Raw genomic sequence first — 16,548 nt, forward strand, 5'->3', positions numbered from 1 at the left:
TCCTTGAACTTTTTTGCTCAAAGCTAATGCTCTAGCACTTGAACTACAGCCCCACTTTTGGCTTTTTGGTAGTTAATTGGACATGAGTCTCACAGACTTTCCTACCTGGGCTGGCTTTGAATCACAATCCTCAAATCTCAGCCTCCTGGCTAGCTAGGATTACAGGTATGAGCCACCAGCACCCAGTTCTCTTGTTTTTTCTTTTCTTTTTTCTTTTGTCGTGGGGCTTGAATTCAGGGCCTGGGCGCTGTCCTTGAGCTCTTCAGCTCAAGGCAAGTGCTCTACCACTTGAGCCACAGTGCCACTTCCTGTTTTCTGGTGGTTAATTGGAGATGGGTCTCATGGACTTTTCTGCCTGGGCTGGCTTTGAATCTCTATCCTCAGATCTCAGCCTCCTGGCTAGCTAGGATTACAGGCGTGAGCCACTGGTGCCCAGCTCAGTTTTTTTTTTTTTTTAAAGATAAATCCTGAGCTAACTAATGTAGTTGAGAAAGAATGTGTTAGAAACTTTCACACAGAAACACAAAGCTTTCAAAATAAACTGCTTTTATTCAGCTCCATAAACAATTTTATTGTGACATATACATGACTTTAGATTTTTTTTGTGTGTGTCCCCGGCTGAGCAATAGTGCTCAATTTTTAAAACACTTAAGATTTAACAGAGATGGCACATTCCAGATTAGTTCACAAATCTGATTATATTCTGACTCTGATTTCCTTTGAGGTATATGGTAGAGATGAAGCCATTCATTACTTTTAGGCTGTTTTTTTTGGGGGTGGGAGGGGGTACTGGGATATTGGGATCATAAGCCTTAATGCTTGTTTGCCCAACACTACACCACAGTTCATGCAATTATTTTAAAAAACCAATTTGTCACAATTTCACTTATGGAGCGAAGCAGATATCGGGCTTGCATTTTCTCATTCTTCTTCCGTAGTGGTGTTGGTGGTGGAAACTGAAAGAAAAACTCTTAGTTACTTTCTCCTTTCTACTTTCCAGTAATGCACTCCCACCCCCACCTGTAGAAATGGGATCTGGTTGATCCCACACATGAATAGTCAAGTATTATCAAATTTCAGCTGTATTAGATACCTAAGTAAAAATATATAAAGTAAAAACTAGAAAATTTTACTTCTAAATCACCCTGAGTTATTGAAACTGCATTAAATTAAAAAAATAGAATCCCAGTTAAGACCTGATAAAATCAATGTCGAACAAAGAAAAGCCACTCTTAGTGAGACACAGATTTGACCTCTTCCTGCTCCACCCTGTATGAGTGAATTAAAAATAGAAAAAGGTCAAAATTCAATCTAGTCTATCTTTAGATGCTATTTTTTGTTTTTTGTCCTTCCTTCTCTTTTTTTTGTATTTTTATCTTCAACTCTTGCCAGTTATCTGCAATTATATTATTCTTTTTTCAATCAGAACATTTTTTATCTTTAAGTAGTTGTTCCAAAGGGATTCAACGTATCAGTTTATGAGTACCATGCATCTAGATCAATGTCACCCCTTTCATCATTGTTCTTCTCCCTAGCCCTATCCATCCCTTATTTTATTATTCTTAAAACTTAAGCAAAGGGAGGGGATGGTAGGGGGAAAACAATGGAGGGGGTAACAATGTTCAAGAGGAAGTGTACTCATTACCTCACTCATGTAACTGTAACCCTCTGTATAGTATCTTTACAATAAAAAAATTAAAAAAAAAAACTTAAGCAAGCTGGGCACCGGTGGCTCATGCCTGTAATCCTAGCTACTCAGGAGGCTGAGATCTGAGGATCACGGTTCAAAGCCAGCCCTTGGCAGGAAAGTCCGTGAGACTACTATCTCCAATTAACTACCAGAAAACTGGAAGCAATGCTGTGGCTCAAGTGGTAGAGCACTTTTGCTGAAGAACTCAGGGACAGTGCCCAGGCCCAGAGTTTAAGCCCCACGACTGACCCCCCCAAAAAAAAACCCCTTAAGCAAGTACAGTAAAATGTTAAGCCATTGTCATTCACTGACATTCTACCACAACAAGATTTGGATAGTAAGATCTTATGGTTTGTGTATGAAGTGTCCTCCCAGGACACTATGTTGAAGGCTTGGCCCCAGCATGTGGATCCAATCACTGAATCATTAGGGCTCTGGCCTGATCAATGAATCCATCTTCGGATGGACTCATACTTTGATGACATTAGTAGGAAATGGCGGAAATCAAGAGGTGCGGCCTGATTGGAGAAACGAGGTCACTAGTAGTGTGCTTTTGAAGGATATGTACCTTATCTTGGCTTGACCTTAACCCTCTTTCTGCCTCTTGGCTGCCATAAGATGAGAAGCTCTATTCTACCTGTCCTCTTCCCCTTGAACTTCTGGCCAAAAATAATGGACCCAGCCAACCATGGACTGAAACTTCTGAAATCTTTCTTTGAAGCTGCTTTCTGAGAAGGCATTTTGTTACAACAATGAAAAATAACTAGCATGTAAGAATAAAATTTCTAAGGTATAAATTAAGAGGTTATTGCAATAGAAATTTGTTTTGTCAATCCCGGGGCTTGAACTCTGGGCCTGGGCACTGTCCCTGACCTTCTTTTGCTCAAGGCTAGCACTCTACCACTTGAGCCACAGCTCCACTTCGGGCTTTTTCTGTGTATATGGTACTGAGGAATCGAACCCAGGGCTTCATGCATGTTAAGCAAGCACTCTACCACTAAGCCACATTCCCAGTCCCGCAATAGAAATTTTGTCTCTATCCTCATTTTATTATGTTCTGAGGATGATATTTTTTTCTGAAAAATATTGGCATTGTGTATGTGCCAGTAGATAAAGGGTAAAGAGCCAGCTCTGGTGGCTCATGCCTGCAATCCTAACTACTTAGGAGGCTGAGATCTGAGGACTGAGGTTCGAAGCCAGGATGGGTAGGAAAGTCTATGAAACTCTTATCTGCAATTAAGCACCAAAAAAGCTGGAAGTGGAGTAGTGGCTCAATTGGTAGAGCGCTAGGGTCAGGTCAATACCCAGGACCTCAGTTCAAGCCTCAGGACTAGAACCAAAAAATGTTTTTGTATGGCTCTCCCATAAGCTACTGAAATAATATGCATTTTGGTTTAGTTTTTTACATTTGTACATTCTCTTCAGTACATAAGAACAGTACTGTATGCTGATGTCATAATATTATTATTACTAAATATGGTAAACGTGAAACACTTTTTGTTGCTCTACCAGACTCTAAGCCAGACAAAGAGTAAATACCTTCAAAACCAATTGTTTCACCTTTATTCTCCTCTGAAACCACTTAATTAAAAGTAGAATGTTTAATTGATCAATTGAAGACAAATCCTGAGTCTTTTCGCTCACTCAGTGAGTGAATTTTATAGATTCTTGGATCTAGGGGAAAAAAAAACTTTACTTATGTTAAATGAATCTTTTTTTCATTCAAAAATTACAGGGGTTGGGAATGTGGCTTAATAGTAGAGTGCTAGCTTTATGCAAAAGAAGCTCCGGGACAGTGCCCAGGCCCAGAGTTCAAGCCCCAGGACTGGCCAAAAAAAAAAAAAAAAAAAAAAAAAATCCAGGGCTGGGATGTAGCTAAGTGGCAAAGTGCTTGCTCAGCAAGTGCAAGTCTTAGGCTTGATCCCTAGTACCAAAAAAGAAGAGACAAAAAAATTCCAGCTGGGCACTGGTGACTCACACCTGTAATTCTAGCTACTAAGGAGGCTAAGATCTGAGGTTTGAAGCCAGCAAGGTCAGATAAAACCTAGAGATGCTTATCTTCAATTAACCACCAAAAAATTGAAAATGGAGCTGTGTGGCTCAAGTGCCAGCTTTGACTGTAAAAGCTAAGGGACAGTGCTCAGGCCCTGAGTTCAAACCCCAGTACTAGTGGCACACACACAAAAACTCCAAGGCAAATCATTGGGTCCTTTGGATCAGACCTACTTATCTAATTTATTGAGCAGTTTACAGTTTTTTTTTCAGTTTCCAATAAGATGTTTCTCATTTCTGTCTAAGGGCTCATCAGGAATGGCCTTTACTGTCCTAAGACTTAGGGCAGGTCCTTACCCTTTATATACTCGCATATACACAATGCCTAAATATATTTTTTCCCAGAAAAATATAAACCAGATTTTTGTTTTCTGTGAGTGCAAGAGCTTGGAGTACCACAGAGAAAATAAAATTTTCATTGGACAAAACTAGTTCACTGTTTTCAGACTGATACTCAAGAGAAAATCTCTTTATGTGGATCAGCAGAGTTCCTCCTTCATGATGGGAATGTGGCCTTTGGTAAATATTTGGGATTTAAAGCCTTATAAAGAAATTTTATTTATGACTATGACTGGACATTGGTAGATGAGAGAGTAAGTTTCTTTCCTGAAACTAGTCTTATGGGTGGGATAAAAGGCTTTTGTGGATTTAGGTAAGGTGGTTATAGTTGTAAATGCTATGTGTATATAATGTAAATATAGTATGGGTAAATGTGTGTGTATGTATATAAATGTAAATGTGTGTATGTATGTGCATATGTATGCATGCACATGCATACATATACATGATAACCAGGCTGCAGAAGTACCTTTTTCTTTTAATTTTTTTTGCCAGTCCTGGGGCTTGAACACAGGGCCTGGGCCCTGTCCCTGAGCTTCTTCTGCTCAAGGATAGCACTGTACTACTTGAACCACAGTGCCACTTCCAGCTTTTTCTGTTTATATGGTACTGAGGAATTGAACCCAGGGCTTCATGCATGCTAGGCAAGCACTCTACCACTAAGCCACATTCCCAGACTGCTTTTCTCATGAATATAGCACTATTTAAATTCCTGAAAACTGGGAAGTAAAATAATTAGAAGTGGAGGGTGGGGATGAGGATGGGAGCAATGTATTTTACTCTACATTCAAAACATTATTTAGGGCTGGGAAGTTGGCTCAGTGGTACAGCGCTTGCCTTGCATGCATGAGGTCCTGGGTTTGATTCCTCAGCACCACATAAGCAGAAAAAAAAGCCAGAAGTGGTGCTGTGGCTCAAGTGGTAGAGTGCTAGAGGTAGTGGTAGAGCTGAGGGACAGTGCCCAGGCCCAGAGTTCAGGCCCCACGACCGGACCAAAACAAAACAAAACAAACAAACAAAAAACATTATTTACCAGACAGGCACTGGTACCAGGCTCACGCCTGTAATCCTAGCTACTTAGGAGACTGAGATCTGAGGATCGTGGTTCAAAGCCAGCCCGGGAAGGAAAATCTGTGAGACTCATCTCCAATTAACCACCAGAAAACTGGAAGTGGCGCTGTGACTCAAGTAGTAGAGCGCTCCCTTTGAGCTGAAGAGCTCAGGGACAGTGCCCAGAACCAGAGTTCAAGCCCCATGACCGACCAAAAAAAAAAACAAAACAAAAAACAACAACAACAAAAAAACAAATCAGCAAACCCAGCTGCTCTCTAGAAGGTACTCAATTACTACTCTTCTTACCTTTGCTCCCTTTATGGTCTAGAAAGTTAAGGGTTGCTAAGGCATAAAAGTTAAGTTAGAGAGAGGAAGGAATGGGAGCCACTTGGACTTCCTTTATCCCCCAATTCTGTTCCTATACATCTATTATTTATGAGAAAGCTACATGGTCATGCATAATTGCTTCTTGGGCACTGATTTTGCTATAAAGGTGATATGCTATGGGATTGGCTATGTTGGTTAAGAGTCTGTAAAATTTAGAGAGAAGATATATGCCTTATTTTGAACTTAGTGAAGGAGGAGGAAACAAGAAAGAATACCTTCAAGTTCTGAGAGTCAGCAAAAAATACTGCATTGAGAGCTTTTTTAAAGGATAAGTTTCCTCTTGCTCTAAATCCCAAAGAGCAAACCCACCCCATTCCTGAAGTTCAGAGTCATCTTAACACTCCTGTTTGGATGGAACATATCGCAAATGGGTATGTCACACAAGAGTTCTAAACACCAGATGGTGAGGCTATAATGAAACAAATATAACTTCAGTAATAATACAAACAAAAAGGAAGGTACCTGATGTAGATGCTCCCGTGTTTTCACTAGTTTGAGAGTTTAAAAGCATCTGCCTAGGGTACAGAGGTACAGTGTCATTAATTGTGACATCAGCAATTTGAAGTGTTATTTATATGAGTATACATTCATAAAACTATGTCCTATTCATACTGGAAAGGAGATTGATGGAAGATTCTGACCTTAATTTTAGAACAAGACATCTTTCAATTAAAAAGGTAGAGAGAGAGAGATATGTGAAATTTATTTTACTTTAATGATAAAGGAAATATGTGTCCCTTTCTTAAATTGTAAATGGCAAACTAAAAGTAGATTATTGAACAAAACTAAAATGTTCTGAATTTTACAGAACATTGATTTGTACTTCATTGTACTTCCATTTTATCAGAAATATGCTGGGAATGTGTAGTTCCTGCCTAGCAAGTATGAGGCCTTTAGCTTAAAATGTAGTACCACCCAAAGAAATAGATTTACTGTCTCTCTTATTCTTTCTTAACACCACTTCTGGTTTTCTGGTGGTTTATTGGAGATAGAAGTCTCATGGACTTTCCTGCCCAGGCTGGCTTTGAACCGGATCCTCAGATCTCAGCCTCCTGAGTAGGTAGGATGAGAGGCATGAGCCACCAGTGCCTGGCTCTCTTACTCTTTTTTTTTTTTTTTTTTTTTTTTTGGGTCCAGTTGTGGGGCCTGAACTCTGGGCCTGGGCGCTGTCCCTCAGCTCTTCAACTCAAGGCTAGCACTCTACCACTTGAGCCACAGCACCACTTCCGGCTTTTTTCTTTTTGCTTATGTGGTGCTGAGGAATCGAACCCAGGGCCTCAGGCTTGCAAGGCAAGTGCTCTACCACTGAGCCACCTTCCCAGCCCCTCTCTTACTCTTTTTAAGCATGAAAATTCTTAACAAACATCACAACATGCTTACAACAATAACAACAAACTCCTAAAAAACCTAATACTCAAAATACAACTCCCCCCCCCCAAAAAAAACCCCACACAGCTGAACACCCGTGCCTTATGCCTGTAATCCTAGCTACTCAGGAGCCTCAGATTTGAGAATTATGGTTCAGAGCCAACCCTGGCAAGAAAGTGTGTGAGATTCTTATCTCCAATTAACTACCAAAAAGCCAGAAGTGGAGCTATGGCTCAAGTGGTAAAGTGCTATCTTTGGGCAAGAAAAGCTCAGGAACAACAGCCAGCCCTGAGTTCAAGCCCTATTACCAGGAACAATAACAACAAAATCCCAATGTCTAAAGTAGTCTAAAGTGATGTCATTGTCTCCTGCTATTTACCATTAAACAATCCTCATGTGGTAGAAGTGTCCTATGCAAGAGCACTTTGTAGATGGAATGGAGATAAACATATGTGGGATTCTGTAGTCGATTTGGTGGAAAGCGGGGGATACAGTTGGCCTTTTGCTCTTAAATAGAGCCACCTTTTGTTAATTATTCTCCTGTAATTAGGTGGTTCTCAATTTCTCATGTGCGATTCTCGTACTTGTCTCAGGCTATATTTATTTGTGCTGTTATTATGAGACCTGTATAAAGATGCCCTGGATTGTTGGGTCCCAAGGAATATTACTACCGTGCAGTCTGTATAGCTCAGCTATCTGCCATGGTCACTGAATGAATGACAGGGTTTTGTATTTGTTTTGTCTCCTCTTTAAAGAGCACATTTTTTTTTCTGTAAGGAGAAGGGCAGCATTTTGGATGAATCTGTACAAAAGCAGATGAACTACACTTAAAAAAAGTTTCTTTTGTGAAAAATTGAAAATTGGCTTTTATCTGAAGTGCCTTAAGTAGACTCTTAATTTCCTTTTTCTAGTAATGATACATTACAGTGGCAAAGATAACCAAATGTCTGGCTGTGTTCTTTTTGACTCTGTCAATAAAATTTATAACATTAAAAAAATAAAGTGATGTCATTCACTATGGATTTAATTGAACTCCCAAATTCTTTTTTTTTTTTTTTTTGGGTCCGGTCGTGGGGCCTGAACTCTGGATCTGGGTGCTGTCCCTCAGCTCTTCAGCTCAAGGCTAGCGCTCTACCACTTAAGCCACAGTGCCACTTCCGGCTTTTTTCTTTTTTTTTGCTTATGTGGTGCTGAGGAATCGAACCCAGGGCCTCAGGCATGCAAGGCAAGCGCTCTACCACTGAGCCACCTTCCCAGCCCAACTCCTAAATTCTTTTCCGTCTGATAACAAGGGTAATATTCCAAGCATAGGTAATGTGTTTCTTCCTAGATATCTCAAAACCCAAGTAAGCTTAAGGTACATACTTCAAAATGGCAGGATTTATTGTTATTTTGCCAATGATGACCCTCACATTATCTTCAGGGTCACTGTCACTGAAGCTATTCTCATCTTCATCCTCTGTGGATACCTATTAAATGATCAAGATTAACAGGGAAAGTCAAAGAGGAAAACAGCACTAGATAGAAGTTTCGGCAGTGTTACTATTCACATTATAAGTGATAGCCTGAAACAATGAAAAATAAAGTTGAGACAAGGCTTAATCATCAGCTTTACCCCATAAGCAGCTTTAAACAATAAAAGAAAGTTATATCTTAATCAGTGGATATGAATATGACCAGAGGCTCATGGGAACTAAACTGTATTTATTCCAGTACTTGCTAATTCAGTATTTGGAGCAATTTTATAGCCCATAATTATCATGATTACTTAAAGACAACTACTGTATATTTACTGGAAACAAAGAAAGGTGTTATATTCTTGATTTTATACTATATTATAAAGGTATGTAATAAAAATAGTAATGCCATTTAAATAGTACATTGTACTCCATACATACTTGCACATTTATTATGCATCAATTAAAAATAAAATTAAACTGGGCACTGGTGGTTCCTGCCTGTAATCCCAGCCATCCAGGGGACTGAGATCTGAAGATCTCAGTTCAAAGCCAGCCCAGGCAGGAAAGTCCCAATTAACCATCACAAAGCCAGAAGTGAAGCTGTGGCTCAAGTGATAGAACACCAGCCTTGAGCAAAAAAGCTCAGGGATAGTGCTCAAGCCTTGTGTTCAAACCTCAGGACTGGCACACAAAAAAGATATTTTTTCCATTAAAGACATACTAGCCAAGAACAATGTGGAAAGGTACTCAGCACATCACTAATCACCAGGGAAGTACAATTCAAAACTGATACTGTAAGGCATAAATTTACACCTGTTAGGATAACTCTTGTCAAAAGGTCAATATAATGTGCATAAATGTAGAGAAAAATGAACCCTTGTGCAGTATAAGGTAAATTAGCACAGCCACTATTTCTGTCAGAGGGCCAATCATATGGAAGCAGCATTTGATTTGTTATGTATGGTTCAAAGGAGTTGAATTAAACAGTTTAAACTATAGCAAAACAGCTCTTCACTTGGCATAAGCAGCAAAGTTCTAATAGCAGAGCTCTTCAAAGATCTAACAGGCTCCCTTGGGAGGCAATTAATTCCCTATCCACAGAAATATTAAATGGCAGGCTAGAATTACTGTAGGACATAAAAGCACCACATGATTTTTATTAGATTAGATCTTTCCAATGACAGTTTGGAGATCTGCAAACATATTTAGGATCTAATTCTCAAAGACAAATCACATAGGCACATTTGTTTTTCCTTTTTCAAACAGGAATGGGAAACTTTGTAGTTTTTTTCTCTCTCTTTCTCCTATTGATTTTTATCTCAAGGCTCTAATAGGACTTATGAAAAAGACTATGATGACTAGCCAAATACATTCTCAGTGAAGTTCAATTTTAATGGACATCATATCCTAATAATTTTACACATATGTTAGCGTCTTTGGATCTTTCCCTTTGTCATTTCCCATGTTCCTCAGGTTCCCACGTATCAGCATTTTGTGTTCTCCTTGCCCCACTCACACTTTGGTGACCGTTTATATCATCATCATCACTGCTGGCCTCTTTTTGAAGAACTTCTCGCAGGTGAAGTGAATTTTCTTGGCTAGAAATAAATCACATAACAAACACTATTGCCCCATACCCAACTGTATGCAATTTAAAAGAGACCACATGGGGCTGGGAAGGTGGCTCAGTGGTAGAGTGCTTGCCTTGCATGCATGAGGCCCTGGGTTTGATTCCTCAGCACCATATAAGCAGAAAAAAAAAGCCGGAAGTGGTGCTATGGCTCAAGTGGTAGAGCGCTAGCCTTGAGCTGAAGAGCTGAGGGACAGCGCCCAGGCCCAGAGTTCAGGCCCCACGACCCGACCCCCCCCAAAAAAACCCCCCAAAACTAAAAGAGACCACACAATGAAATCTATTTCAATATTTTATCAGAAAGTTAAAATAAGGGGGGCTGGGGCAAAAAAAGTTAGAGTGGGGTGAATGGGATCAAAGTATATTATATGCATGTATGGAAAGGTCACAATGAAACCCCTCATTTGTATAATTCAATTTAAAATGTAAACACACCAAGAAAACAGAGAGTTAAGTAGGAATATATTTTTACATGGAATACAGGGGTTAAAATCAAATGAAGGAATAAGTAAAATTGAAATTTGAGAATGCATTGAATAGAATGTTGAAGCGGAGAGAGTTATCAGGAGTTATACACAACAATTTAATTTTAAATATGAAACAAACTGAAATTCAGAGGGATGGGTCTGTTTTCACCACAATTCTACAGCCAGAGGTTTGAATTTGCTCTTGATTGTTTTAAAATATCTTTGCAATCTTAAGTGGTTCATCTGATATATTTGGGTTTTTTTTGGTCCACTTTGTTGTACTTAGTGACTTAAGAAAAGCTTCAGTTTGGATGGATTTTTGCTCAGTTTGTTCTTGTTAGCTAACCTAATTTTTTTTGTGTATGTGTGTGAATACTGGTCTTGGGACTTGAACTCAGGGCGTGGGCACTGCCTGAGCTTTTTTTTTTTTTTTTTGCTGAAGGCTAGTACTCTATCACTTGAGCATCAGCTCCACTTTTGGCTTTAATTGGAGACAGGAATTACACAACCCTTTCTGCTTGGACTGTCCTCATACCTCAATCCTCAGTAAGGAGGATTACAGGCATGAGCCCTGATGTCCTGCTTCTGCTAACCTAATTTTGATTTCTAGTATTTGTAAATAAAAGCAGGTTTATTAAAGCCACATGCTGGTGTTTCATGCCTATAATCCTAGCCACTCAGGAGGCTGAGATATGAGGATTTTGGTTCAAAGATAGCCTGGGCAGAGAAGTCTGTGAGACTATTATCTCCAATTAGGCACCCCCGAACCAGAAGTGGAGCTGTAGCTCAAGTGGCAGAGCACCAACCTTGAGCAAAAAAGAAGCTAAGGCCAGGCCCTGAGTTCAAGTCCCGTGACTGACAAAAAAAGTTTTGTTACTTACCCCAATGATGAGCTGTCTTTCAACTTCCTGGTGAAATCACCTGTATATATGAAAAATAAAGTTAATGTAAAAACCCAAGTGAAAAGCAAAGAGGAGGCTGAGAATGTGGCTTAGTGGTAGAGTGCTTGCCTAGCATGCAAGAAGCCCTGCGTTTGATTCCTCAGTACCACATAAACAGAAAAAGCCAGAAGTGGTGCTGTGACTCAAGTGGTAGAGCACTAGCCTTGAACAAAAAGAAGCTCAGGGACAGTGCCCAGGTCTTGAGTTCAAGCCCCAGGACTGGAAAAAAGAGCAAAGAGGAATATGGAAAGAAAGGGAAAGGGTTAGAGGACATGTTGTACTTGATCTGCTGGTGGTAGAAAGTCCCTAATATGCAGACCCTTGCTCTGTCACTGGCTCCTACTATTCATTCTTGAAAAACTAATGGACTGCCAGTCACTGGTGGCTCATACCTATAATCCTAATCCTGGCTACTCAGGAGGCTGAGATCTAAGGATTAAGGTTTGAATCAGCCAGGGCAGGAAAGTTCATGAGACTCTCATCTTCAATTAATCACAGAAAGTGGCACCGTGGCTCAAATGGTAGAGTGCTAGCCTTGAGTAAAAGAAGCTCAGGGACAGTGCACAGGCCCAGAGTTCAAGCCTTGGACCGAGAAAACAAAACAAAACAAAACAAAAACACTCCCCCCACACCCAATGGACAGCCAGGCACTGGTGGCTCATACATGTAATTCTTTTTTTTTTTTTTTTTGCCAGTCATGGGGCTTGAAAACTGGGCCTCGGTGCTGTCCCTCAGCTCTTCAGCTCAAGGCTAGCACTCTACCACTTGAGCCACAGCACCACTTCTGGCTTTTTTTCTGCTTATGTGGTGTTGAGGAATCAACAAGCACTCTACCACTGAGCCACCTTCCCAGCCCCACACCTGTAATTCTTGCTACTCAGGAGGCTGAGATCTGAGGATTGTGGTTCAAAGCCAGCCAGAATAAGAAAGTTTGTGAGACTTCTATCTCCATTTAACTACCAGAAAACCAGAAGTGAGCAGGGCACCAGCTCACACCTGTAACCCTAGCTACTCAGGAGGCTGAGATCTGAGGATTGTAGTTTGAAGCCAGCTAGGACAGGAAAGTCTGAGACTCTTATCTCCAATATACTACTCAGAAAAAGCCAGAAGTGGTGCTGTGGCTCAAGCAGTATAGCAATAGCCTTCAACAAAAGAAGCTCAGGGACAGCACCCAGACCCTGAGTTCAAAACCAAACAACAACAACAACAAAAATCCAAAAATCTAAATTCCTCTAGGATAATCTTAGCAGATGAGCAGAATAGCTTAATATCTATATCCATGTGACCATATAAGATGACACTAAGTGAAATGAACTCCAAAGCATGAACACAAGAGGTTTTTATTTATTTTTTCTTTCTTTCTTTCTTTTTCTTTTGTGGGTCGTGGGGCCTGAACTCTGGGCCTGGGCACTGTCCCTCAGCTCTTCAGCTCAAGACTAGGGCTCTACCACTTGAGCCACAGCACCATTTCCCGCTTTTTCTGCTTATGTGGTGCTGAGGAATCAAACCCAGGGCCTCATGCTTGCAAGGCATGCACTCTACCACTGAGCCACCTTCCCAGCCCTGTTATTATTGTTTTTAAGGTACTATGTGATTTTTTTCTTTTGTATGTTCTTCCCTCTATGGCATATCCCCTATTGTCATTGTATTTGATTTTGGTAGCCTGGTATTGCATGTACGTTTATTTAAATTAGGGAAGGGTGAGACAAAGAACAAGGAGGGGGGAACCAATGCAACAGCAATATACACAAGATAATATGTTGGAAATGATCTGTACAACTTGCAGGGGGCAGGGCGGGGATAGGGAAGGAGGGAGAGGGAAAGGAGGAGAAAAAAATGAGGGAAGGCTAACAAGTTTGACAAGAAATGTACTTGTTACCTTACACATGTAACTGTAACCCCTCTGTACATCACCTTGACAATAATAAAAAAAAATGGAAAAAAATTGTCTGCTACCTTAAAATAATCCAAAAAACTAAAAAAACAAACCCAACCAGTGGATTTAAGTTTAATGATATCACTGAACCTAAACATAGCCAAGATTTTTTTTTGTCAGTCATGGGGCTTGAACTCTGGTCCTGGGCGCTGTCCCTCTGCTCTTCAGCTCAAGGCTAATGCTCTACCACGAGCCACAGCGCCACTTCCGGTTTTTTAGTGGTTTATTGGAGATAAGTGTCTCACGGACTTTCCTGCCTGGGCTGGCTTTGAACCGAGATCCTCAGATCTCAGCCTCCTGAGTAGCTAGGATTACAGGTGTGAACCACCGGCGCCCGGCTATAGCCAAGATTTTGTTAGAATCCTATAGCAAAGTTGGAGGAGAGACAATAGCATTTAGCAACTTTGGTACTGGAACTTGTAGTGCTAGTGGGCCCTTTAAAGTAACAAGGAGGGATGTAGCTTGGTGGTAAAGCGCTTGCCTAGCAAGTCCAACATCCTGGGTTCAACCCCCAGTACCAAAAAAGAATAGACTAAAAAATATAATTAAAAAACCCATTACACACACACACACACACACACACACACACACACACACACACACACACACACACACACACACACACACACACACACACACACACACACCCCACATTTTCTTGATACATTCATCTGCTGAGAGGTATCTGGGTTGGTTCCATAGCTTAGCTATGGTGAATAATGCTATGGTGAATAATGCTGCAATAAACATAGTTGTGCTGGTAGCTTTAGTATGACCTTGTTTGTGATCATTTGGGTAAATGCCCAGAAGTGGGATTACTGGGACATAGGGGAGCTCTACGTGGAGTCTTTTGAGGAACCTCCATACTGCTTTCAGCGTGGTTGAACAAGTTTACACTCCCACCAACAATGCAGTAGGGTTCCTTTCTGTCCAGATCCCCTCCAGCATCTGTTGTTATTAGAGTTCTTGATTATAGCCATTCTAACTGGGGTGAGGTGATTCTCAATGTTGTTTTAATTTGCATTCCTTTTGTGGCCAGAGATGTTAAGTATTTCTTTATGTGTCTATTGGCCATTCTTATTTCCTCTTCAGAGAAGTCTCTAAGTCTTTAGCCCACTTATTAATTGGGCAGTTGTTTGAGGATTTGTTGTTGGGGGATTTAATTTTTTGAGTTCCAAGTATATTTTAGATATAAGGCCCTTGTCCATTGTATGGCTAGTGAAGATCTTCTTCCAATTGGTAGGCTTTCTATTGATCTTGCTAGCTATGTCCTTTGCCATGCAGAAGCTCTGCACTTTCATGCAATCCTATTTGTCTGACCTTTCTTTGATTTGTTGTGTTTCTGGGACTCTATTAAGAAAATTTCAGCCTGTGCCAAGGAAACTTAGGATTTCTCTTATTCCTTCCTGTAATGTTTTCAGGGTGTCTGCTTTGACTTCGAGGTCTTTGATCCATTTGGAGTTGATTCTGTTGTAGGGTGATACATGGGGATCTATCTTTAGTTTTCTACAGGTATTTAACCAAATTTACCAACACCCTTTACTGAAGAGGCTGTCTTTCTTCCATTCTATTTTTTTAGCTTCCTTATTGAGGAGGTAAAGAAGTCCATACAAGATCTAAAATAAAACTCCAACAAAGAATTTGAAGTCATCAAATATGCCCAATTAGAAGGGAAGGAAATAAAAACCTAGAAAGTCTTGTCCAATTCTTTCTTGACAGTTTGCCCCATGGGGTGGTGTCATCAGCCTCTTAATGGCTGCCCCCTCCAGTGGGCCAGACTATGGGTTATTACATTAGAATTACAGGCATGAGTCACCATGCCCGGCCTAATATATATATATATTATAATACATATTATATAATATATTATATACATATTATATATATTTAAAGAATCTTATGAAGACATAATCTTATTTGAATTGAAAACTTAAACCCTTTTGTATAAGTAGTTAAAAATAAGGGGGAGGGAAAGTGGGAGAAAATGAGAGAGGGGGTAACATTTTACAAAAAAAAATGTACTCATTACCTTACTTAAGTAACTGTAACCCTCCTGTACATCACCTTTACAATAAAATATTATTAAGAAAAAAAAAAGACCGTGAGCATCTCTGAACTCATGACCAGTGCAGGTGCTCTTCCTCCTGAGGGCAGGGATAAGAAAGCAGGGAGTTACCATTGTTCAAATGCTCTTCGTTGCCTTTGGGCTTCAAGGGAACGCTCACATGGCCGTTCTCTTTAGGAAATTCGGGTTCCTGCTCTTCAGACATATCTACGGAATTAGATGCCTACCTTTGGGGATAGAATAAGAGGGGAGATATTAGAGGAAGCAGGCCTGAGGCATAGCACAAGTAGCGCAGATATGGAAGGAAATGGAGCAGCAGCAAGCGAGTTGGCAAGGGGAGGGGAGGTGAAGTTGAAGGAGCAGAGTCGGGGGAAGGGAGTGGGAGAGAGGGGGAATGGGGTGTGTGTGGGGAGGGCAGAAGTGGGAGGGGGAACGGCGACGACTGAATCAAGTTGAGGAATAAAAAATAAAAAAGGGCAGTTCAGCGGCCTAAGCCTTGACTGGAAGAGTATACTAGAGAAACTTAAGCCCATTGTTGGGGTGAAGTTGAGGGAAAAATAACAAAAGAGGCGAACCGCCCCCCCAAAAATCCCCAAATCTAAAAGTGGCAGTTCAACGGCCTAGGCCCTTAGTAATAATGGAAAGGCTGAGAAAGTTGAGAGACTGCGTGCATAGCGAACAGTTCTCTACCCTTTCTTTCACCGTTCACTGGACAATGGTGGCACTGGCCTTCGTCATCTCAGAGACTAGATTTCCCTACCTGAAGAAGCTTGCCCTTCTTTCCTGCCCGCCCCCTCCTTCAGCAGCCAAGTAAGATGGTAGTTAAGGCAAATACTCAAGAGTACGGATCTCCAGTTGGGCCACAGCGGAAGAGTTCACCAGCTTTGCTTTTTCAACGTCTCCATAGAAAGTTCGAGAATGGAACGTGCTCCCAGTGACGGAAGCAGTCACGTGCTAGCAGCCATAGTCTTGTGCCCTCTGCAGCTCTAACCGTTGAGATGTGGGCGTGATGCCCATAGGTTTCTCACTACGGAATCCTCAACTCCAACAGCTTACTTAGCCACGCCCCTGCTTTTGACGACCCAGAAGGGGACTATGGCGGCCATGATCATTCCAAGTCTTGTTTGAAGCAGTCCTACTAGTCAATGCCTTTCCTTCTG

General features: G+C 40.9%; 1 protein-coding gene across 1 annotated transcript; it reads right to left on the reverse strand.

The window, feature by feature from the left end:
- Nucleotides 1-590: 590 nt before the first annotated feature.
- Nucleotides 591-16,242, reverse strand: LOC138839505 (testis-specific protein TSX-like). The gene is made up of 7 exons (XM_070039076.1): nucleotides 16,149-16,242; nucleotides 15,500-15,615; nucleotides 11,328-11,367; nucleotides 9,866-9,947; nucleotides 8,255-8,358; nucleotides 5,984-6,036; nucleotides 591-956 (listed from the first exon to the last, which is right to left on the reverse strand). Exons 2-7 carry the CDS (start codon nucleotides 15,591-15,593, stop codon nucleotides 922-924), a joined length of 408 nt encoding a protein of 135 aa, XP_069895177.1. The 5' UTR covers nucleotides 15,594-15,615; nucleotides 16,149-16,242; the 3' UTR covers nucleotides 591-921.
- Nucleotides 16,243-16,548: the final 306 nt, after the last annotated feature.

The sequence above is a fragment of the Dipodomys merriami genome, unplaced genomic scaffold, assembly GCF_024711535.1.
Source record: "Dipodomys merriami isolate MVZ:Mamm:240054 unplaced genomic scaffold, mDipMer1.0.p SCAF_3, whole genome shotgun sequence".
In the NCBI taxonomy this organism is placed as follows: Eukaryota; Metazoa; Chordata; class Mammalia; order Rodentia; family Heteromyidae; genus Dipodomys; species Dipodomys merriami.